General features: G+C 39.0%; 1 protein-coding gene and 1 long non-coding RNA gene across 2 annotated transcripts in view; one reads left to right on the forward strand and one right to left on the reverse strand.

Annotated features, from left to right (window-relative positions):
• The window catches only part of LOC131136290 (uncharacterized), a 118,332-nt gene that overhangs the window by 79,983 nt on the left and 12,505 nt on the right, over positions 1 to 25,844 (reverse strand). Inside the window, exon 4 of the long non-coding RNA XR_009131721.1 lies at positions 11,383 to 11,563. This is a non-coding gene — a long non-coding RNA (uncharacterized LOC131136290). The remainder of the gene's footprint in view (positions 1 to 11,382; positions 11,564 to 25,844) is intronic.
• Positions 10,157 to 11,766, forward strand: sox21b (SRY-box transcription factor 21b). Its single transcript, XM_058082981.1, has 2 exons — positions 10,157 to 10,410; positions 10,498 to 11,766. Exon 2 carries the CDS (start codon positions 10,514 to 10,516, stop codon positions 11,258 to 11,260), a length of 747 nt encoding a protein of 248 aa, XP_057938964.1. The 5' UTR covers positions 10,157 to 10,410; positions 10,498 to 10,513; the 3' UTR covers positions 11,261 to 11,766.

A 25,844-nucleotide genomic window follows, 5' to 3' on the forward strand; every position in this document is an offset into this window, starting at 1 on the left:
CTCCCCCCCCCCCCCCCCCTTCCCCGAGTTTATCTAAGCAGCCTCAGAGGGTAGGGCGAGCAAAGCGAGGAACATTCCCGCTCAAAAAAATCACACTTCAAAGCGCTAATCGGCTGCGTGAAGATTAATAAATTTACTCATCCGAAAAATACTCCTCCGGTTTGCACTTTAGTTGTTTGGTGAAAGTCAATATTCACGCAAAGGTATACACTCAAAAATAGATAGCTTCACAAAAGGCCGGGGTCCTGCTAGTGTTGCATTATCGTCCTCGGGGATGCTGACTAAAGAGGGATGCCGCCCCTCCTCCGTGAGCACCCTCAACCCCCTCCCCATGGGGGCTGTTTGCATCCCATAGGATTAAAGTATCTTCTCTGCTCAAATTAAGTCCTGCCAAGAGTCAAGTGAAATCAATATGTTTAATCCATAAATTGTCCCCAGTGATAATTGCTAAGAGGAAGTGTAATTACAAAAGGCATTAATTCACCTCTTTAGATTTTCTGCCACTGGAGAGTTCACCCAAACCTTACAAAAGCATCTCTACGTTGCTTTATTATTTACACAAGATAATAACAAAAGTGTCATGTTGACTATTTATTAAGATGACATTTTAAAGCTTGAAAACACAAAACTTTCGGAATTGATCAATTTAATAAAAAAATTGTATGCTTCGCTGACAGTGCTTTATCGTCAAGTGTCGAGAATTCGCACTTTGTTCGGCGGTTGTTGAACGCATCACGGCTGCTGTACTAGTACATTTTCAAATACATATCATAGGTGTGTGAGGCATACTGCGAGGGTTCTGGAGCCGGATCTCATCTAATAACTACAACAGTCACTCTTATTGCAAATGTAGATCTGAAATCAAAGGAGAATGTTAAACTAGCAGGTTGGTTTGGAGAGGGAGTCAGAAAATTGCCGAGGGTGGAATTGAACTCCGGTCTCCTAGCTGTGAGGCGAACCACTCAACCGCCATGCAGCCCAAATAGTGATTAATCATGATTAATTATTCATTTTCTACCGGTTGTCCTCACGAGGGTCGCGGACATACTGGAGCCAATCCCAGCTGTCTTCGCCCGAGAGGCGGGCTACATCCTGGACTGGTGGCCAGCCAATCACAGGGCACATATAGACAAACAACCATTCACACTCACATTCATACCTATGGACAATTTGGAGTGGCTAATTAACCTAGCATGTTTTTGGAATGTGGGAGGAAACCGGAGTACCCGGAGAAAACCCACGCATGCACGGGGAGAACATGCAAACTCCACACAGAGATGGCCGAAGGTGGAATTGAACCCTGGTCTCCTAGCTGTGAGGCCCAAATGATGATTAATCATGATTAATTATTCATTCATTTTCTACCGCTTGTCCTCACGAGGGTCGCGTTGGGTGCTGGAGCCTATCCCAGCTGTCTTCGGGCAAGAGGCGGTGTACACCCTGGACTGGTGGCCAGCCAATCACAGAGAAGAAGAAGAACGCAGTCTGACAACTTTCCGTTTGAGCGGGTACAAGATACCTCAATCGGATTGGGGAAAGGAATATTCCACCCCTGCGAATCTAATTATATGTTCATTCAGATTCGGAATGAGGTGTATACAAAAGTCTAAATTCTTTCCGTTTGAGCAAATAAACCAAATGCAATTGGAATATTTGGGTCCATGTATACGTGGCTAATGATATACAGTAAACCTCGGATATATCGGAAATTCGCTCACAACGGACAGATAAAAAAGAACCGATTTTTCTGTAATGCATTTCCAATAAAAATTCATTGCATATATCGGATTTTTTATAACGGATTTCGCCTATTTCGGACAAAATCTCCAGTCCCGTTCCAATGCATTTCCATTAAATTTCCCTCGCATATATCGGATGGCCGCATCGTGGCGCTCCGATTCGCCGAATCGTGACAGGCCGCTATATGACGTCATTTGCAGCGTTTGCAGCGTTGCCTGCGCGTCCAGGTACATTGGAAACATAGTCAAGGAAGTGCCTTTTTATAACGGATAAAATCCGATTTACGCATATACCGGATATAAATCCGATATATGCGTAAAACGGACATTTTCCGGTATACGCATATAACGGATTTCGCTTATATCGGACAAAACCAGTGGGAACAATTGAATCCGATATATCCGAGGTTTACTGTACATGGAAAGGACTATGTATTCCAATCTCTTGTCTCCATGCGCCGCTATAATCAACCAGAATAGTCAATGGGGCATGCCCAGTAAAACGTAAACACCAACATCACGGTGATACCGACTTCCTAAAGTTTTTCTTTCACTCCGTAATGCAAGTTTATCATCCATCCAGTCTTGAAATTATGTTCAGTTCTTTCAAAGTTTGCATCAAAAACCACCGCCATTTTTAAAAACTGATTAGCATCTCTAGCTACTTTTTAAAATGAAAAAAAAAATCAGTTCTCGGGTCAAGCTGCCACCATCTTAAAACCTTTAACTCTACTTGCTTATGTTAACAAACAGATGAAAAGCTTGAAGTTTCATTTTATTCCCATTATTATCCATGTAGTGAAAGTCACACTCAATTAAAACGAATGTGACCTCGAGTGTGCATCGAATGTGTCGCAAAAAAAAAGCTGCAAAAAATTAAAGAATAAGCAAATAACACGCATAAGTAGTCATTTGATGCTCAAATGAATCATATTTTTCATGAAAATTGCGGTCAGAGTCCAAAGTTCAATATCTCGACAAATCCAAAGCAACTCAGTAAACTCAGTAGCCTGTACCTTTAAGAAACCCGAACAAAGACAACTCTAAAGCTAATTAATATACACTAATTTAGTTATGTATTGCGGGTTTGTTTCGGAATAAACGTGAACGTAACCACAAGTCAGGGTTATATTTCCACTCCAAATAAATTACATCCTTGTCATTTGTCGTGTATACATGGTCTCATGAATATATGATTTGATCATATTTAACTTTTCACTCTTTCCTTTTCTGCTGGCATGAGCATTCTTGACCCCGGACAGTAATAGCAACTCTTAATGCATTCTCACCTTTTATTCGCATAACATAAAACCCCACACTATCGCGGCATTACCTCGCCCGCTTCACGAGCGCAAGGGGACGGGAAAAAAAAAAACTCGCGGCAGAGGTTAAAGGTGACTAATAAGCTGGAAACGCTATTGCAGCAAGGGGGTCTTTGATGTGGCGCATACATACGTATATACGCACGACAAACAAGTCACACATTCTTGTTGAAGGACGGCCGGGGGGGGCTATGAAAGCCAAAAAATGCTGCCGCTCCGGGGTTCAAGGAGATTGGATCACGTTTTGTTTTGCGGCGTTGCCTCGATTCAGCGTCCACATAAAGGAAGAGAACAGTCTTTGTGGGGTTGCAGGGAAACCTGGCGGGAGAGCGGGGGGCTAAAAAAAAAAAAAAAAAAAAAAAAAAAAAAAAAAAACCTTAGTGCATCACTTTTCACCGATCTTCAACTGGAAGTGCAACACGTATCAGAAAGATGCGTCTTTTCTTCTACGGGTTCGCTGTGATGAGTTAGCAAGACCTGCGGTGATAAAAGCTGATAGGATAGCGGTCGCTATCAGGTGGCAGTGTGGGTAATTACAACTCTCTATTTGGGGCTTTGCAGCGATGCCGTTGACGATAAGGGCCGCATATAATGAGGAAGAAAAGGGAGCCGGTGATAATGTATCTGCTAAATGGTTCAAAATAGTCTATCTCGGGGGAGAAGTCATATAGCCTGCAGGGAGGTGTGAATCTCACAAACCAAGGATACATGGACGCTAAACATCCAGCTTCCAGGCTTTAGTGATAATCAGAAATCAAAAATCTGACTGAGTTTTTTTTTTTTTTTTTCTTAACAATTCAGCGCATTTGCTACTACAGTAAGCCTCGGATATATCGGACTCGGATATATCGGAAATTCGCTCACAACGGACAGATAAAAAAGAAGCGATTTTTTCTGTAATGCATTTCCAATAAAAATTCATTGCATATATCGGATTTTTTTTTTATAACGGATTTCGCCTATTTCGGACAAAATCTCCAGTCGGCCAAGCCGCCCGCCAAGTGTTTGAATACGGCCCGCCCAATCTTTCAAAAGTATTTAATTTAAAGTCAACATACAACCTACAACAATTTGGTTGTTTGAGACATGGTCTGTTGTTTACAAAGTGCTCCTGAAAAAAGAGACACAAGCACATAATAATAATAAAAATTAAAATAATAATTATTATATTATTATTATTATTATAACTATTATGATTATTATATTTATTATATTAATGCTAATTATTATATTAATTATATATAATAATATTGTAATATTTGCATATTTTACATAATAATAATATAATAATTATTATTTTAATTTTATTTTAATTATTATAATATTTTATTATTTTTAAAATATTTAATTTAATATTTTTTTCTTAACAATTCAGGGCATTTGACATATATCGGAAATTCGCTTACAACGGACAGATAAAAAAGAACCGATTTTTCTGTAATGCATTTCCAATAAAAATTCATTGCATATATCGGATTTTTTTTTATAACGGATTTCGCCTATTTCGGACAAAATCTCCAGTCCCGTTCCAATGCATTTCCATTAAATTTCCCTCGCATATATCGGATGGCCGCATCGTGGCGCTCCGATTCGCCGAATCGTGACAGGCCGCTATACGACGTCATTTGCAGCGTTTGCAGCGTTGCCTGCGCGTCCAGGTACATTGGAAACATAGTCAAGGAAGTGCCTTTTTATAACGGATAAAATCCCATTTACGCATATACCGGATATAAAGCACACACACAAAGCCTGCGGCACATCCAAAAACTGCTTGGACAGAGACCTTGAGGGCATCTACAGGACCACAACCTGAGAAATGTTTCATACACATAATTCATAAATATATAAAGAACCTTTACGGACCGACTTGGGATTGTTTACATGTATTGATACAAGGGCTGTCGAATGATTACAAAATGTAATCTAATTAATCAGTTTAGGTTTCAAATTAATTAATCATGATTAATCACTATTTCCTACAATGTGTGCAATATGCTCATTTTTGCATTGGAAACATAGTCAAGGAAGTGCCTTTTTATAACGGATAAAATCCGATATAGGCGGCACGGTGGTCTAGGGGTTAGCGCACAGACCTCACAGCTAGGAGACCAGGGTTCAATTCCACCCTCGGGCATCTCTGTGTGGAGTTTGCATGTTCTCCCCGTGCATGCGTGGGTTTTCTCCGGGTACTCCGGTTTCCTCCCACATTCCAAAAACATGCTAGGTTAATTAGCGACTCCAAATTGTCCATAGGTATGAATGTGAGTGTGAATGGTTGTTTGTCTATATGTACGACCAGTCTAGGGTGTACCCCGCCTTACGCCCGAAGACAGCTGGGATAGGCTCCAGCAACCCCCGCGACCCTCGTGAGGAAAAAGCGGTAGAAAATGAATGAATGAATGAATGAAATCCGATATATGCGTAAAACGGACATTTTCCGGTATACGCATATAACGGATTTCGCTTATATCGGACAAAACCAGCGGGAACAATTGAATCCGATATATCCGAGGTTTACTGTATTCCGTTTGCCCCCCCGAGACACAGAGTAGATATTCAAGCAAGGTGAGATTACATTTAATACTATGACAAGCTCCGGTTTGAAGACGGAGGTCTTATCGAGTTCCCGAGCGGCACACCCATTCTCCTTCCATAATGTGCTTTCAAAAGTTTGTTGTACACGTCGGCTCAAGTCCTCCAAAGACTGAAATGACTATCAATCCTCTTTTCTCCCTCTTTAGCGTCACATCACAAGCGCTGACACAAACACTCCGCTCAGTCAGTCCTGAGGGCAGCATTGTGATTCACACACACACACACACACACACATACACACACAGGATCATGACCACCATCAATAGTATTTGCACTAACGTGATTAACTTAATACTGCGGTCTATGAGAGGATTATTTCTCAATTCCTCCTGATATGCGTAATATTTAGGTGGTGGTTGAGTAAATATTTTGGTTCTTCACCAAAATAATTCTCTCACACACACACACAAAGACACGAAAGTCTGCCCCGAGGTGCAATAAAAACTGTATAATTAGAATGATTAAAGAGCCGCACAACTAATTTGGCAGCCGTTGAATGCGTTTGCGAGAACACAGCGTTCAAAATAGGTCACATCTTTTAAAACCACAAGCGAATACTAAACTTTATTCACTTGAATTATACCCGTGTGACTCATTTGGAGGTGATGCCGAAGTCGACATTGTCTCCTTATGCAAGCCCCGTCATTATGTCGCCCGACACTTAAGCGCGCTTTCTGTGCATTGTGAGAGCCGTAAAGAAAAAAAAAAAAAAAACCTCATTAGCCAAAATGCCTTCTAATCTAAAAACAGAGTCATCTTTAAATAGAAATCCATTGGATCTTTTACACGTTTAAAGTGTTTGTCATTAGCACTTTATCAAAGGCTCGCTTGAGATAAGATTCCGGCTTCTAATGGGATGTGGGTTGTATAACTAATTGACCGTCAATATCAATCACATCATGTACACAGCACCTTTGTCCGATATCTATGCCTTATATATATATCCAGTGTTTTCATTTTGTGTCCTCTTTTCGAAAAACACATGCACATTATTTATGGCGCTGTTATCATAAGATTCCTGATACTATTTATCTCATCGGTTAATTACAAAACTGGACTAATATCGGTCGAAACAATGCACACACACATTTAGACCGAAAATCAATCAGTTCAGATATCTTAATCTGGAAAATCTGGAGCATAAATAAAAAAACGATTGCTAAAAATGAAAGAAACTGATGGAAAAAGGAAGGCCATGTTTGCCATTGATGAAATACGATGCAGGTTGCTGAAGTTAAAGAAGATGAACGGTGCTGAGCGTGGAAGACGGAGACACGGGCGGGAAGGAAGGCACCGCATCCGAGCGAAGACGATGCAGCCGACGCGAGGTGACACGTGCAGGCAGAAGGGTCGGGTAGCCAAAGGAGGAGGAGGAGGAGGGTGCATACGGAAGGTGGGAGGGTTCAGGCAGGTAAAATAAAGAAAAGAAAAGACAGTAGAAAGGTTTAAAAAAATGGGAATTGAAGGTGCAAGGAAGCAAGGAATGAACATGAAATCCATGAAGACAGGTGGAAGACACAGGTAAGGATGTGAAGAGGAAGGTTCAGGAAGTTGAAGAACAAGAAGGCAGGTATTTGAAGGAGGAAAGGGATGGTTGGATGCAACAGAAGATGCTTTAGGTGCTTCATGCAGGAGACAATTGAAGTCAACATGACGACAAGGAAGGTGCAAAAAGTTGAAGGACACCTTCTCTTATAATTCAGAACTTTGTACACACAAAACAGACGTTGCTGCAAAGCTCTATACCAGGGGTGGGCAAAACTACGGCCCGGGGGCCACATGTGGCCCACTAAGCGTTTGAATCCGGCCCGCCAGTTGCTTTCTAACTTTTAACATACATGCTGGCAACATGACTTGCAAGTCGGATGTCTTCTTCAGTAAAAAAAAAAATAAAAATAATAAAAAATAATTTTTAATGTAAAATTCAAGTTTGATGTGGTTTGATGTTTAAAGTGCTCTGGAAAAAAGGGATATATGGAACATATTTAAAACATATAGCTAATAATCTGACACGTTTACAGATAGAATTATGCAAATAAGTACATAAATAAAATAAATAATAAATGTATAAAAATATAATAATTGATACATAATTAATGTAATTAATAATAATAATTATAATATATATAATAAATTATATATATATATATATATATATATATATATATAATATGTAGATTAAATATAATATAATATAATATAATATAATATAATATATAAATAAAATTAGACAAATAATTCTAGGTGGACTGTTATACAAATACAAATATATACAAATAAGTAAATAAAATAAATAAATAATAAAAATTTAAAAATACAATATCATATATTAAATATAATATATATAATAATGCAATTAATATATATAATATAATTAATCAAAATATATAATAAATAAATAAAATTAGACAAATAATTCAAGGTGGACTGAATTATAAGTGTAAAATAATGTGTGTGTTATAAAAAATATACCGCACAGTTTTGTTAATTCAGTGCGGCCCACGAGTCCAAAAGTTTGCCCACCCCTGCTCTATACTGTATTATTATTATTATTATTACACATGAAAAGGCCGTTTATATTTTATTATCCCCATTTAGAACCTGTCCTCCCTGTGCTGTGTTAGTGGCTGGCTGAGCAGAATAAAGTGTTTTGGTGATATCATAAAGATCCTTGCACCTTCAGGGGCTGCTCTATTTCAGAGTGATGGCTGCCTCACTATGTTTTTTATTTTTTTTAGTGGGAGGGGGAGTCAAATGTGTGATCTGTGTGGGTATAGAGGACAGTGTCCCCATGGGCTTGTTGTTGCTGTCTGCCTTCTATATTTGCATGCTATTTTTTTGCTTTTCTTATTCAAGTCTTATCTGGTCTGTGTGCTGTGAGGTGGCAGGCGGCTGGCACACGGTTCCCGTCTCAGAGGTTGCATGGAGCCATGCAGGGAGGCTTTATCTGCAGGTAATTCTCCCAGCGCTCACTAACTCATCTTGAATTATTTAAGTGTTATTTCCAGGCTGACAAGGAAGGGTTGGAAAGATGGGGAGGACGCAGGTGAGGAGGGTTTATGTTATTATGTTTGTTTTGGGTTTTTTTTATATTATTTGTGGGAGCACAACTTAATAAAAGCCACTTGTGCATGTAGGGAAAAAAGAAATGCCCCCAAATGAAAAAAAAAATATTTTTTTAAATATTGGATAAAGAGGCCTAAAAATGAAAATAAATAAAATAAAGTAAATAAATAACATGCAAATTTAAGAAATGCAATAGAGAAATTATGCAAGGAGAAATGCAAATAATGGATTTGTAATAACAATAATTACAAAATATATATATATTTTTAAAACTACAAGCTCAGAGACAAATATGCATAGTCGTTTCCCGCCATAACTTATTCAAATTAATTCATTGCAAGTTAACCCTTTTTTTTTAAACCACGAGAGCCACGTGCACCGCTGCTGCGCGTGCAGGAAATGGAGCGACTCATAGCAGGAATTCTATCCAACTATTTTATTTCGTCTCTCACCTGTTTATCCAATATAATCCACACCACAACAAACTCAATTCACGAAAATATATAATAATAAATGCTTTCCATAAATATAAAAATGAAAATATTACAGCAGCAATGAAACAATTCATTTTGGCACGTGACTTCATTTTGGCACGTGACTGCTTTCATTGAAAAAAGCCGTCAACAATTCTTCAATAACAACAAAAAATATCATTATTGTTACTGGGTAAACAATATAATTCACTATTTTTTTTTTTTAAAAAAGCGAACTGAATTGAATTCCATATTAATTTAAACGCTGGACCTGCAGCCTAATTCGTCTTTTATATCATTATTCCAGTCCTCTGTTGTATCCTTCGTTTTTTTGTACATATTTTGTACATATATAATAACGCAGAGAGAAGAACAAACCACTTAAACCAACAATTTACTCAACAAGTCCGAGCTGATAAGTGTAATTGCGAAGTAGAATCTTGCAGTTGTCGACTGGCTGCCCTTGGGAGGGTCTTTTGAAGTGAAAGGAGAGGAAAAGTGGGGGGGAATAATAATAAAAAAAAAAAAAAAAAAAAAGAAAAAGAAAGGACGGCTGGTGGTTTGAGGAAAGTAATTAATTTTAACCAAGCGCGATTAGAAACACTTCAAACCTCCTCAGTGGCTCAATATTGGAGCCAAATGTGAGGATATTAAAGAATATGGGTTGTTCGTATAGTCGCTAAAGGTGTTGGAGTGACGTGGGGATGGAGGGGGGGGGGGTATTTAGAGGTAAAATAAGGGCAGGTAAGGAAATGTGAAATGAATCCAAAAATACCACCAATATGGACGCCCACATAAAAGAAATAAATGATTAGACAATACAACAACAAAGACTGTTCTCCATATTTAAAAAGTGATTTCGCTTCTCTTTTAAACACAGAATGAGAATTTACAGGAAGTGGGGGTAAAAAAAAAAAAAAAAAAAAAAAAAAAAAAGCTTCCCATAATGGCGTACTGCGCATGCGCCAGAGCGCACTTTCACTACCTGCCACACAGGCAGTATTTCACACGGGGCCACGCAGAGTTCTCATCCACTTGCGTGTACGCTGCTGCTGATGCTGGAGGACACTCCGAGTGGTTTTTCTTACAGCATTTTTTTTTTTGCTTTTGTCGTGGATATTATTAGCATGAATTGGATAATACAACATTCATAAAGAGTTTTTTTTTTTTTAAATCAGAAGACAATCACGGTTGTGATGAAGAATTGAAGTTTCAGTAAGTATAGGACACTCATGACGTGTGGCTTGTAAATTAATTTTAAGTGTATATTATTTATGTATATGCTTGTATTCTGCTATTTAGAGAGTTGGTGCCAACTATGTCGAAACCAATGGATCACGTAAAGCGTCCTATGAATGCCTTCATGGTGTGGTCCAGAGCACAGAGAAGGAAAATGGCTCAGGAGAACCCCAAAATGCACAACTCGGAAATCAGCAAGAGGTTAGGCGCCGAGTGGAAACTTCTCACGGAGTCCGAGAAGAGGCCCTTCATCGACGAAGCCAAGCGGCTCCGAGCCATGCATATGAAGGAGCACCCCGATTACAAGTACCGACCCAGGCGGAAGCCGAAGACCCTGATGAAAAAGGACAAGTTCTCCTTCCCGGTGCCGTATAACCTCGGGGAGCACGACGCGCTCAAAGTCAGCGGCCTCTCCGCGGGAGGTCTCCCCGAGAGTGTCATCGGGAACCCGGACAAGGCTGCGGCTGCAGCAGCCGCCGCAGCCGCTCGGGTCTTCTTCAACCCGTCCATGTCCACGAACCCTTACTCCTTTTTCGACTTGGGCTCCAAAATGACAGAGCTTTCCCCGCACTCTTTCCCTTACGCGTCCCCGCTGGGGTACCCACCTGCAGGGGCGACTGCTTTCACGGGTACAGGGGGTGCCGGCGTCGGTGGAGGGACCCACACCCACTCGCACCCTTCACCCGGGAACCCAGGCTACATGATCCCTTGTAACTGCACCGCGTGGCCCTCCACTGGACTCCAACCCCCACTCGCGTATATCCTGCTCCCCGGGATGGGGAAGCCTCAACTCGAACCTTATCCCGCCTACGCCGCGGCGTTATGATCGACGCAATGACAGAATTAAAAAAAAAATAATAATAATGATGCAATAGTTTGGTTATGCATGCACAAACGTGTACATGTGATAACGTGTGCATATATCACGTGTACTATATGGATCAATACCTTTATTTAAGGTCTCCGTGAGCGCTCGCCAAACTTTTGCCAAGGGATAAAAATGGACACTTCAATGTGGAAGAGACGTGGAAAAGAAGAAAAAAAAACTTGTATCCACTTTGCACCTGTTGGAATTGGACATTCGTGGGTCCATGCACCGTGGGAGGATTGTGACACTCACAATATGTACCTGCAAGACAAAAAAAAGAGAAAAAAAAAACATGTACAGTCCAGTTATTTGCCGTTCTAGGCTTTGTGTTCATCTCCAAGCAGGATCAGTTCACTATAGCATCATGTGTACATTTAGAGTTTTTAAACCCTTTTTCTAGATGTCTGTAATATTTATTGTTTTAGTGGAATCTATGGTGAGCAAATAAAAAGGACAAGACTGTATTTGCACATGAGAGAGGATGTAATTTATTTCCCCCTCAAATAACAAATTAAAAAAAAAACTTCTCTTGTATTATGTGCAGCAGGGATTTAAAAAAAAAACACATTTTTGTACTAACTCTTATGGATTTGTATGTTTTGTGTTTTCTTTAACGGTTGTCACTTATGGCAAAAACACTACAATAACATTAATAATCACAAGAACAATAAAAGTAATTCGGATTATTAATTATTTCTGTGTGCAGTAGAAATGTAAGTGTAAAATATAAGGCCACTTCCCCCCCCCCAAAAAAAAAAACAATTTAATACAATTTCTTTGTATTTAAAGTGCATGCACCCACAAATGTGCATTTATAATCTGAATTAAATGGGACGTGCACAACCTGCTGATCACCTGTCATGTATGTGTGTTTATGTGTGTTTATGTGTGTGTGTGTGTGTGTGTGGACACTTAATTTCAATTTATGCCCCTCCTAGATTACATTGGGAGATTAATTCACAAGGATCGGAGCGATTATGCAAAACTAATTTGGACAGTCCAGGGATAATTATCTCCGTCATGGTTAATTAAACCCTTTGAGTGGAGCAACACCCTGATCTCTTCCCCCTCCACAGAACTTCCTCCTTGGAGGGACTGCCACCACCCTTTCCCTGAAAAAGAACAATTTGCCAAAAATAAATTAAATTACACTTGCTTGACTATATTATTTATTTGAATTGAAAATCGAGGACTAGTTATGATATAACATAACCCTTTAAGACGGTGTAATGGAAATGCATTAAGAGTTCAGGTTCTTCAATTTCTTTCTTCTTCTTTGGCCTTTTTATTATATTTTCCTTAGAAGGGGTGGAAAAGGGAATGAATGCTGAAAGAACTTTTCGCCCCCCCCTCCTCTTCCCGTCTCTTCTCTGGGAGCGTTTAGACGGTCGAGGAGGTTTTGTTTGCGAACAAAACGTGGGTTGGGAGGTTTTGTGAAAGTGTTGTTTGTTGAAGTGGAGCTGGGAGAAAAGCGGCTGCTCTCCCTCATTGTGAGGAAAGCAATCAGTGGTATTTGGAAAACTGTTAGCATTGTGCACTTCTTCTGTGTCCATTGTGCAGGATTTCTTTTCACAAGGTTTTTTTTTTTTTTTTTTTTTTCTTCTTCTTCTTTCCAAGCGATCCAGCTGGCCGGAGTGAATAGCGGTGCAATGTGTACACGCTTTGTCCCTGCAAGCCCTTCAAGTAGCCCACACTGAATGGAGTGAGTTGACACTGCATGACAGTGAAACAACATAATAAAAAATACATGAGCCCATGAATAGGAGCAGGCGCATAAATAAATAAAATGGGTGGCCAAAACTGGATAAACTGAATGACAAAACGGTGAAAGAAGAAGAAGGGGGGGGGGGGGGGGGGGGGTGACAAAAAGATATTTAACACGGCAGATTAGCATTAGAATGCCATCTACAAACCAGAACAATTGATGAATGGATTCACCGGCCGAGAAAGAAATGGACTAAATGCCTTTTGAATGGATAGCCTATGTTTTCTCTGTCTAAGACAGGCCTTGAATGGGAAAAGGTGGAGATGCAACTATGGAAAAAGAAGTGGCAGAAGAAAAGAACTTCCTATTAAAATGTTTTTGGGTCTGGGCTCCAAGGTGTTCAAGTGAACAAGGGCCAGGTTGCAAATTATTACATTTGTGAGGAAAAAAAAAAAATGTCAGGTGACAAGATTAAAAAGTCACAATATATGACAATGAAGTCTCAAAGTTAGTAGTCATATTTGTGGAGTTAAAGGCAACAGTCAAGTAATAGTCAGAGAGTATAAGCTTACTATCACACCTAACAAGTTGTAAGGTTGAAGTCACAATATTAGGAGAAAAAAGTCATCAGGTTCTCGGATTAATGTCGTATTTGAGAAGACATTAAGTCATTTTAAAAGGAAAAAAAGTTGTATGGGCATGAGGACGTTACAAGAATCAAATCGTAGAGTAATCAGAACGTAAGTCAAAGGTGGTAATATGACATAAGTTGGAAGTGAAGTCCAAAAATTTTAAATCGGGCACAATAAAAAGGTATGACGATTCGGAATTTTCAAAAGTCACAATATTAGGAGAAAAAAGTCATCAGGCTCTTGGATTAATGTCATATTTGAGAAGACATTAAGTCATTTTAAAAGCAAAAAAGTTGTATGGACATGAGGACGTTACAAGAATCAAAAACTAAAGCAATCAGAACGTAAGTCAAAGGTGGTAATATGACATAAGTTGGAAGATTACAAGGAAAATGTCAGCAGGTTTTTCAAATGAAGTCCAAAAATGTTAAAATCGGGCCACAATAAAAAGGTATGACGATTCGGAATTTTCGGAAGTCACAATATTAGGAGAAAAAAAAGTCATCAGGCTCTCGGATTAATGTCGTATTGACATTAAGTAATTTAAAAAGAAAAAAAAGTTGTATAGACATGAGGACGTTACAAGAATCAAACTGTAAAGTAATCAGAACGTAAGTCAAAGGTGGTAATATGACAAAGTTGGAAGATTACAAGGAAAATGTCAGCAGGTTTTTCAAATGAAGTCCAAAAATGTTAAAATCGAGCACAATAAAAAGGTATGACGATTCAGAATTTTCGGAAGTCACAATATTAGGAGAAAAAATTCATCACATTCATGGATATTTCCACCCTCATACCACTGTACTAACAGTGTTGTACACACTGTTAGGAGAATAATATGTAAAAACAGAATAGAATATTAGAAGAATAAAACTGCAGTATTGCGACCCCCCGGAAAATCTGAATGTTACAACAATGAAGTCGTATTCTTAGGGGTGGAAAACCCGAGTTGAAAAAAGAAAGTTATAATTACTGTACTGCATAGGAAAAAGTTATACGGCAATGCAGTCAGAAGAATATGAGAATAAAGTCGCAACATTACCAAGAAAAAGTTCGAAAGTTACGAAATGAAGTTATAAAAGCCATATCGTTACAATTGAAAACATTGTAAATAAAAACATGGTAATATTGCATGAATTACAGGAATACACATGTAAAAATCTGAAAATAAAAGTCAAAGAACAAAGATTTTTCGAGTCCTATTGTTACGTGAAGAAAGTCGCAATGTTAAGTGTATCAAAATCAGGATGTTACAAGAAAAACAGTGTGAATATTCATTCATTTTCTATGGCGATTATCCTCATTAGGCTCTTAAACATCTCAAAAATAAAGTCAAAATGTACAGTATTCTGAAAAAAAAGTCATAACATGATATGAATAGGATTTTAATATATGAAAATTAAAAATCATCCAGGCTGCACGGCGGTCTAGTGGTTAGCGCGCAGGCCTCACAGCTAGGAGACTATAGTTCAATCCCACCCTCGGCTATCTCTGTGTGGAGTTTGCACGTTCTCCCCGTGCATGCGTGGGTTTTCTCCGGGTACTCCGGTTTCCTCCCACATTCCAAAAACATGCTAGGTTAATTAGCGACTCCAAATTGTCCATAGGTATGAATGTGAGTGTGAATGGTTGTTTGTCTATATGTGCCCTGTGATTGGCTGGCCACTTGCGTCTCGCCCGATGACAGCTGGGATAGGTTCCAGCACCCCCCGTGACCCTCGTAGAAGTAGAAAATGATTGAATAAAAATCCTCTACTAATGTAAACGCACTAATCTGAGTGTCCATGTATTGTTGTCTAATAATATAATTAAATGACTGAACAAGAATGAGAAATTTCATTCTTTATCAATCTTATCTTTAAGTCCATCTCGACGTAGTTTTTATTTTCATAATTTAATCATTTCATGTGTGTAGTTTTTAAATTGTCCTCCTTCCTTTCCAGGCAAAAAAAAAAATCAAGTCAATATTATTTTGTCATTATCACTCACCTTGAGCCCTGGAAGAATCAGTTTGGAGTTTTTGTTTCTAATTCAGCAAAAGAAGAAGAAAAGATTGAGTAGGAGTTTCTTTCGACACAAAGTCATTCCAATTAATGAGGACCTGGCCCTGATGTGAAGATGCTGAACAATATGAGCGCTCTGCACAACATTGGAGAGACTCAAGTGGTTGCTCTGCATGGGAAAATTGATTCCGTTTTACTATTCAAACTATTCAGACGTTTGGGGCTAACTAAGTGCATTTTATTTTCTTGCATTAGAAGCGCATCAAGGCTATAGGCAAAAATATACATTTTGTACATTCACATGAAATGTAGTCTGTTTTTATTATTATTATTTTTTTAATTCATGACAAAGCAGGGGAAGACTGAAAGTATTCTACACCACTACGTTCAATACCTGCAATTCAAAACTGAACATTAATATTTTGATACATCTCAATAGATTCAATAGTAGTTTTCATTTATTTTGACATGCATACAAGCTACAGTGGACGTAGTACAATTAACACTTCCACATTCAACAGCTCATTTCCTACCCCCCCTCTGTTTCAGTTGCAATACATTTGTTCACTTCCTGCATTCCGAATGTACACTTTGCTAATTTTAAGATACATAGAAAATGATATGGCGGTATAACAATGTGGTACAATTGCAGTCAAGGTTTATCATCACTAGTAGTAATTAGTAGTAAGTGAAGGAATGGTGAGACATACGTAGCACTGTAAGTACACAGTGGTTCAGGATACTTCTTCCTTGTACTTTGTAAACAACGCTTTCTTAAAATCACTCATGTTTGAGTTCTTTAGTCAATCTGTTTACCATATAAAAAAAATTGTGATTTTAGGAATAAATTGTTTGTATGTTTGTATCTTAGCTGACCTTTTTTATAGTACATTTACTGAGTGAAGTGTACTTTTAGAGTGACGGTATTTCCCCATATGACTACACAAAATGTTACACATGGTAAATAAATGGTTTGTATCTTAGCTGACCTTTTTTATAGTACATTTACTGAGTGAAGTGTACTTTTCGAGTGACGGTATTTCCCCATATCGCCACACAAAATGTTACACATGGTAAATAAATGGTTTGTATGTTTGTATCTTAGCTGACCTTTTTTATAGTACATTTACTAAGTGAAGTGTACTTTTAGAGTGATGGTATTTCCCCATATCGCCACATAAAATGTTACACATGGTAAATAAATGGTTTGTATGTTTGTATCTTAGCTGACCTTTTTTATAGTACATTTACTGAGTGAAGTGTACTTTTAGAGTGACGGTATTTCCCCTTATCGCCACACGAAATGTTACACATGGTAAATAAATGGTTTGTATGTTTGTATCTTAGCTGACCTTTTTTAATAGTACATTTACTGAGTGAAGTGTACTTTTAGAGTGACGGTATTTCCCCATATCGCCACACAAAATGTTACACATGGTAAATAAATGGTTTGTATGTTTGTATCTTAGCTGACCTTTTTTATAGTACATTTACTGAGTAGAGTGACGGTATTTCTCCACATCGCCACACAAAATGTTACACATGTTAAATAAATGGTTTGTATGTTTGTATCTTAGCTGACCTTTTTTATAGTACATTTACTGAGTGAAGTGTACAGCTGACCTTTTTTTATAGTACATTTACTGAGTGAAGTGTACTTTTCGAGTGACGGTATTTCCCCACATCGCCACACAAAATGTTACACATGGTAAATAAATGGTTTGTATGTTTGTATCTTAGCTGACCTTTTTTTATAGTACATTTACTGAGTGAAGTGTACTTTTAGAGTGACAGTATTTCCCCATATCGCCACACAAAATGTTGCACATGGTAAATAAATGGTTTGTATGTTTGTATCTTAGCTGACCTTTTTTATAATACATTTACTGAGTAGAGTGACAGTATTTCCCCATATCGCCACACAAAATGTTACACATGGTAAATAAATGGTTTGTATGTTTGTATCTTAGCTGACCTTTTTTTATTAGTACATTTACTGAGTGAAGTGTACTTTTAGAGTGACGGTATTTCCCCATATCGCCACACAAAATATTACACATGGTAATACCAGAAAGCAATACAGAGTACAATGACTGTAATCAGGACAAAAGGGAAATACAGTTTGAAATATATTTGATGTATTTCACAGTGATACAAAAAGCTCTCAGTTACAATATACTCCCTGATGTTTCGTTTAATGCCGATGCCCTGATATGATTGTATGTTGTTAAAGCCTTATATGCCTGTAAGTCATTTGTATAAGTGAGATTAGCCAAATTAACATACATATGTATCAGCGGTTCAACTGTGTTGACCTCGGAGGGGTGCACAATGGTTTCCCACTCCCTAATTCGCCCCTGGGTCGGCCCACGAGCATGTGGATTATCACCTGATTCCAATGGCTTCAGATGGATCATTTTAGTATTTTTTTTTCTCTTTGTATGGATAAAACATCAATATCTTTGAGGATATTTCTTGTATTTGTTTATGAGCTTCTCCCATGCTCACCTGGTTGTCATTGCTTGTGTGTGTGTGTGTGTGTGTGTGTGTGCGGACAGACTGTCAGGAACCTCAAAGAGTGTGATCACTGACTTCTTCCAGCTCATTTTAGGCAAATCAAAGTGTGAAAAGTCTCTCCTGCAGCAATATCTCCTTCATCGGCTCAGGTCAAGAATGTTTATGAAGGCTGTGTGTCATATTACCTGTAATCTCCACACTGTGAACCGCTATATTTCGGAATTCTCTGTGCTCCCAGGAGGGGGAGGAAAAAGAAGAAGAAGAAGAAAAAAAAAAAATGCCAAAATTATCTTGCATTGCACCTTTTCCACGACAGCCCAACGTGGCAAATCGAAGCCTGCCAACGGTACATGTCGCTGTGCCCAAGGTCACTGGGAGAAATGAGGAAGTCTGTGTACTCCTACACCCCCCCCCCCCCCCCTTTCCCCTATAAACATGGCACACAGCCTCTGAAGTCTGACTCTGCCTTTAAGAAGTTTGTTTAAAAGTAGCTCATGCAATAAGTGGACAGAGTTCAGAGCAGATGGGGGGGGGGTGCTTGAATTAGGCAGGTGGATGGTGTGGGGTCAACTAAGACAGGTAAATGGTGTTTGGTAAGTGGGTGGTGGCAGTCGGTATAAGTAGGAATGAAACGAAGCCTTAGAGCTAGAGTGGAACATTTAACAGACACTCCAGGAATTTGCGATGTTGTGAGCGTGCCAATTCGGGAGTTCTGTCGCAGTTCTGTACAATCCCTCGCACATTTTGGCAAATCTTTGTCGTTTTCGCTGAGCTGCTCTCGAATGTGCGGCAATCAATTGCTTGAATGTAAAGTAGTGAAACAGAAGAATAAGTTCTTAGCAGAGAATAAGCAGTATTGGACCGATACTACTGGAATTAGATCAGTCTTCTAGCTTTATGTCAGGGGTCTCAAACTTAATTTACCTGGGGGGCCACCGGAGCTAGGTTCTGGGTGAAGCCGGGCCGCATCAGGTTTTCCAAAAAAACCCAAAACGCATTTATTAAAAACTGGGAAAAAAATCAAGAAAAAAAACTAAACTAACAATGATTTTGCTTCTGCTATACCCTACACTTTTTCAGTACTTTGGTTCTGGTTTTCCACACCAAAATATCTGATAAAACATTCCACTGTATTTTTCTATACACAAAATAAGATAAAAAAAATAAATAAACAAATTAAGAATAAAGACAATAAATCAATCAATCAGTAATAAATAAGTAAAATAATAATACAATGTAAGAAACCACATACAGTTGGTACACAAATATTTTTTTTCAGATTCAAATGTACAGTATTAACAGTTATTTCACCTTTAACCTGAACATGAATGAAACTTAATAATTTTACCCAATTAGCAAGTTAGCATCATACTCAGTTCCATCTGGGAGCAGCGTGGTAACTTTAACAACATGTTTGATGAGATGCTTTATCTTGACGTTGTATTTTCCCTTTTATTCCAAATCATTTCCTGCATTTATTTATACCCAGCGTCATAAGCCTTTAGCTTCATTGCTAATCCAAAGCAAAACAGGGTAGGGTAACAGTATGGGCGGGGCAAAATCATGTTAATTGTGTCCAGCTTCAAGCTGTCATTTGAACATTAAACTTTGGTATCAAGGTGGGGGCCTCAAACTAGCGTCTCGCGGGCCGTATTTGGCCCACGGGCCGCGAGTTTGAGACCCCTGATTTATGTGCATTTGTATACATACTATGGTAGAGTGGTACCACAGTTAACGTCGCCGATTAGAGCGTTTTTGCCTTGGTTTGCATTTGTCTGCTTGGCTAGCGTGCAATATGGCGCACACTTTGGGGCGTTCCATTTTCTAAAATTTATCTAATTTACTTCACTTTAACTGTTATCATCATCATATCATTAACGAATCATCGCTAAACTTATTTTCTCATTTTGGTTATCAATAAACTATGTAAATTAGACTTTATCCTTAGTATAGTAAAATCTGTTACATAGTGTACTGTACATTACCTGTACTTTTTTCATCTTTTAAATACTCTATTCTATATTTTCATGAAACGCTCTAATGAAAAACAAGCATCATTTTATTTACTACATATAAAATATGTAACAATACATTTTTTAAATGATTCAGTTCATGTCACAAAGTGGTTGGGTTTTCAAGGTCTATATAACATAACACATGCAATAGAAAAACAATCAACACAATTACATAAAAAGCCAGTCTAATCAAAGACAATACAAATCTAAAGAGGGTGTTTGTAGGGTTCAAAATGCAAGCTGTGCAAAAACAGAAACACTCTATAGCGCCCACTGGCGTCCAAAGTGACTAACCACACATTATGGAACACTTAAAATGCAGAATTCATAAAATTAAAAAAAAGGAGTCTACTTTTAGAAGTTCAATTGAAATTTTTGAATTGATGAAAATATTGCATGGCTGCTTCATAGTCAATGAAATCATTAAGTCAATAAGACAAAAAATAAAAAAGAGACATATAGGATTATTCTGTGAATCCATCAATAAATTAAAATAAAAGGGCGAGAAGCACTAAAAAAAATTCTTAAACTGATGTGACATTATTTTGTTCTATTTCCAAATGACCGCTGGCAGAGATTGTCGGCTTTGGTATTAATTCTCAGGTTTTCAAGGAGAAGGGGGTGAGAAAAAAAAAATATATATGTATATATATTTATTTATCATGAGTAGAAATAATGATGTTGAGGAGCTGATGCCCCGAGGGGCAGTCACAAAGAATTCTATCTTTCTTTAACACAGGACACAAGCAAAAAGATAAGTACCTGTCAGTTGGCGTACTTTGGCTGCTACATGTGCCTATCAATGTGGGAGATTATTTTGCCCATTACAGCAAAGATCTGGGGGCTCTAAGAGACTGCACCTTTTAATGACAACAAATCATTTCCCTCCTGCACACTCCCGAGCGAGAGACTCCCTTAAAGCCAGCGGTTGTAAGGCTCTCTCGCTCACTTTCAAAAAAAAAGAGGAAGTACTGCCAACACTCATTCACAGGGATTATTTATTTGGCTTTAACAGGATTACAGGAGTGCAGTGTGCGCATTGTAATATCGCAGTTTAGCAGTCAAATGCTTGCAGACTGGTTGTAATTAACAGAATAGATGGTTGCCAAATGATATGTCGATGCACGACTAATCTTTGGAGGGCCCGTCTTTCTGCCCGCCTTTTTTGGGGGGGGAGACAGTCCTAAACTTCATGTCATAATAGCTTTTATCCATTTGTATTGAGCACTTATTTTAAATTGAGTAACAAATAGAGTAATGTACAGCAGTAGAAATGCACAAGAGCTGGATTAAACATTGTGACTTCACAAAAAAATAATAATAGTTCCAATAGTTTCTGTTAATGCGTTAAGCTACATAAGCTAAGAATGTGCACTCAGTATGATACATTCACTCACGAGGGTCGCGGGGGTGCTGGAGCCTATCCCAACTGTCGGGATGTTTGGTCGAGAGGGGTACAGCCAATCACAGGGCACATATAGACAAACAACCATTCACACTCACATTCATACCTATGGACAATTTGGAGTCGCTAAATAACCTAGCATGTTTTTGGAATTGGAACGCATGCAAACTCCACACAGAGATGGCCGAGGGTGGAATTGAACCCTGGTCTCCTAGCAGTGAGGACTGCGCGCTAACCACTCGACCACCGTGCCGCCCCCGGTATGATACAATGTATCACTATATTACACTAATAGCTTTCTTACAGTGCCACCTAAACTGAACATAACCAATATTATTCTGTGGGTCGACATTCCTAAAGCCAACAAATCCATCATTCCCGCCCTGCATCTTATCAAATGTGGCAGAAACATGGCCGCTGTCTCATGAAACGCACCATTAGTTCTACTGATGAATAAGCATGACTTCATACCTTGATTAGGAGCTAATGCAAAGTGTCCTCAGAACCAATCTATTATAAATGGTCGGTGCACACATCACAAGCAAGGGGGAGCGGGGGTGGGGGGTCCTTGAGAGTTTGCGTACTCTTGTTAGCCAAATCATTATATTGTTCCGCATCTGAATTGTGTAACTGGGTTCTTTGTTGCTTCAGTGGGGTTACAGTGAGGGATTTTGTGGCATTTTAGGACTGTAAAAAGATATAGATTTGCGTTCAAAACCAAATTGCTACACTGCAAGGCTAAAGGAATATCAGCATAGTAAGCATTCATGTGCAAGGCCTCTACAGAAATTCTACCTCGTCAATCTCCATCAAAAGATATAAGCTCCACTACGTTCTATTCCACCTGACCTGTACTAGCCTTGAAAAGTTCTAGGTTAATTTCTATTTGTCACAAAAGGAAGGACACAAGGGTCAGGGGGCAAAAACATTACAAAATATTTAATCTGTCTGATTTAAAACGCTATCTGAATCAAGGGCAGTTGTCGTTTATGTACAGTGGTATGAAAAAGTTTGGGCACCCCAGGTAATTTTCCTTTATAAATCACTGGTATATCATATATTAGAAAAACACCGATGTATGAGAAGTGAAAAAAATCGCCTAGACCCATTGCACAAACATCAGTTATAGCCACTACAACCATTTGGAATGTCCTGATGGTGTTCTAAAGTACAGATGTGGAACAGGTAGACCAAAAACATGCACAGAAAAAAAACCTAAAACTGTTAGTGACATCAGAAACAACCTGTAGAAGGCAGAAGTGGAGGTCCCGGATTACTATCTACTGTTCATCGATGACTTAGGAGTACAACAAAAGTACAACGATACACCAGAAGAAGCAAACCAGTCATTACGTAGGATTTTCAAAAGAACATACGAAAACCACTATGGCAGAAGTATCTGGGGTCAAAGGACTTTCAATTTAAAAGTATGACCAGAAAATTTATCAACAGTTTCCTTGGGTCCATCCACAACGATACACCAGAAGATGCAAACCAGTCATTAGCAAGAAAAAAAATAGGGAAATACGAAACACCGGGAATGAACGGCAAAATGCGGCGGTTCTGACAAGTATGCCGTAGGATTTTCAAAAGAACATACGAAAAACCACTATGGCAGAAGTATCTGGGGTCAAACGACTTTCATGCGAAACGCCGGGAATGAACGGAAAAATGCGGCGGTTCTGACAAGTATGCCGTAGGATTTTCAAAACAACATACGAAAAACCACTATGGCAGAGGTATCTGGGGTCAAAGGACTTTCAATTTAAAAGTACAGTAAACCTCGGATATATCGGATTCAATTGTTCCCACTGGTTTTGTCCGATATAAGCGAAATCCGTTATATGCGTATACCGGAAAATGTCCGTTTTACGCATATATCGGATTTATATCCGGTATATGCGCAAATCGGATTTTATCCGTTATAAAATGGCACTTCCTTGACTATGTTTCCAATGTACCTGGACGCGCAGGCAACGCTGCAAACGCTCCAAATGACGTCGTATAGCGGCCTGTCACGATTCGGCGAATTGGAGCGCCACGATGCGGCTATCCGATATATGCGAAGGAAATTTAATGGAAATGCATTGGAACAGGACTGGAGATTTTGTCCGAAATAGGCGAAATCCGTTATAAAAAATCCGATATATGCAATGAATTTTTATTGGAAATGCATTACAGAAAAATTGGTTCTTTTTTTATCTGTCCGTTGTGAGCGAATTTCCGATATATCCGAGTCCGATATATCCGAGGTTTACTGTATGACCAGAAAATTTATCAACAGTTTCCTTGGGTCCATCCACAACGATACACCAGAAGAAGCAAACCAGTCATTAGCAAGAAAAAAAATAGGGGAAATGCGAAACACCGGGAATGAACGGCAAAATGCGACGGTTCTGACAAGTATGATGTAGGATTTTTAAAAGAACATACGGAAAACACTATGGTAGAGGTATCTGGGGTCAAAGGACTTTCAATTAAAAAGTATGACCAGAAAATTTATCAGCAGTTTCCTTGGGTCCATCTGTCCATCAGTGATTATTGTTGTCATAAAAAAATTTAACAGCTATGTATATCACGGTACCCTAAACGGTAACAGCGCAAATGACATAGAATTCTGATAAACACCAAAATTTTTAGTACAACCTGGATGTCAGTTGAATATTTAGTGGCTATCAGTTTTTATGAATTTATGTCCAATGGGAAAATTTCCAAATCCAGATAAATCAAAAGGTTGACCATAGTTCTAGAATGAATTATTCGACCTTTAATGTTCTAGTGCAGATCCCAAGATGTGAGATATTGTTAAGGTCATAGTACATACTGCGCGGTCACAGATTTGAACACATCTTTTTTATGGCTTTCATGGTTTAAGAGCTCCTACCATAGCCAATCCATGACGCCTGAGCTAGCTGGGGTCATAATAGCGGATCAGCGTTATCAGATCTCTACCTCGACCTCTTTCTCCCTGCTAAACAGCTGGCTGCCATTGTGATTTTACTTAGCCACTTTTACTTTTATTTAGTCTCTTTTTCGTCCAAGTCTCTGTGTAGAAAAGTACAAATAAAATATATAACTTTTGAGGGCTTGTCATTCACATGGTATGTTGAAAACTCTGGCAGGTTAACTAGGACGCAATAGCGGAAAGTAAAGCAGGGCAAATTAAACAGAATAAACTGCAAATAGCAACACCTCCAAAGAAATTGAAGCCATACAAACTCTCGCTCGAGACACAAATGTGCTTGAACGTCTAACAGCAAAACAGATGTCAACAACAGCACAGGGTGGTGTAAAAATATACAGACCTTAGCTAACAAATAGGAAAAAAAAAAGAGATGTGTGAGTGTCGGGTGCTAAAAAAAGAGACACACAGTCGACGCCTGGCGCTGTCGGGCTCATTTCCGTGTTGCGTCATTCACCACGGCAGCACGCGGCGAGGCCAAATATGGCAGGAGGCGCTATACCGCGCTAGCGATCTCTTGTCAGGCAAACAGATGTTGAATTGTCGGATGTTTGTAAACAAGTTGAAAATATTTTCCCTCTTAATTTGATGCTCAATGTAACCTGACAGCTAATTCCATTCAGGTGGAGTTAAGATCCAGTGTCACATGTCAGTTCCTTTTCTGTTCACACAGGTGAAGTTAGTTGACGAGCGAGAAGCTAATCAGTCGGTGTCGCCTCTCGCCGAGGTGTAATATTATCACCTAGGTCTGACCCCATCTAACTTTTGAGTCAGTACACCGAGCGGGGATAAAAGACCACATGGGAATGAAGTGTGTGGAACATTGTTGCCGGCGGCGTGAAAGCGAGGTAATGTAACACTTGGAGGGGATACTGAGACAAAGCTCATTGTGCCTCCTAAATTGCTGGACAGCTCCGGGGCTGACATTCAAAACACAACATCACCAAACAAAAAAAAAACACATTAAACCGCAGAAAAGCCGAGGCAGGTGGCTCTGAGCGAAACCTGAAATTCAAGTTCCTGGCGACGGCGGCTGACCCAAATTTCCTGGGCCCTTCTCCTTAACGTGCTTGCGCAAGCCCGGGGTGACATATCCCTTACACAGGGATTGCCGGTGCATTTACATGCAAGCATGCTTAATGAGAGATCAACAGCGGCAAAGAGCCTTGAATATAAAGCTTTCTTGTAAAAAATAATGAGCGAGCGATTGATCCATACTCAAACAAGCCGGTTTGCTGAGCTAATACCAAAGGCAGATTACAGCCGGTGCCAAAAGTGCCCTGGCGTGCGACGCCTTTTTTTT

The sequence above is a fragment of the Doryrhamphus excisus genome, chromosome 9, assembly GCF_030265055.1.
Source record: "Doryrhamphus excisus isolate RoL2022-K1 chromosome 9, RoL_Dexc_1.0, whole genome shotgun sequence".
Taxonomy (NCBI): domain Eukaryota; kingdom Metazoa; phylum Chordata; class Actinopteri; order Syngnathiformes; family Syngnathidae; genus Doryrhamphus; species Doryrhamphus excisus.

Bases quoted from the DNA above. Each gene is read 5' to 3' on its own strand.
- sox21b (XM_058082981.1), top strand. From the start codon at position 10,514: ATGTCGAAACCAATGGATCACGTAAAGCGTCCTATGAATGCCTTCATG.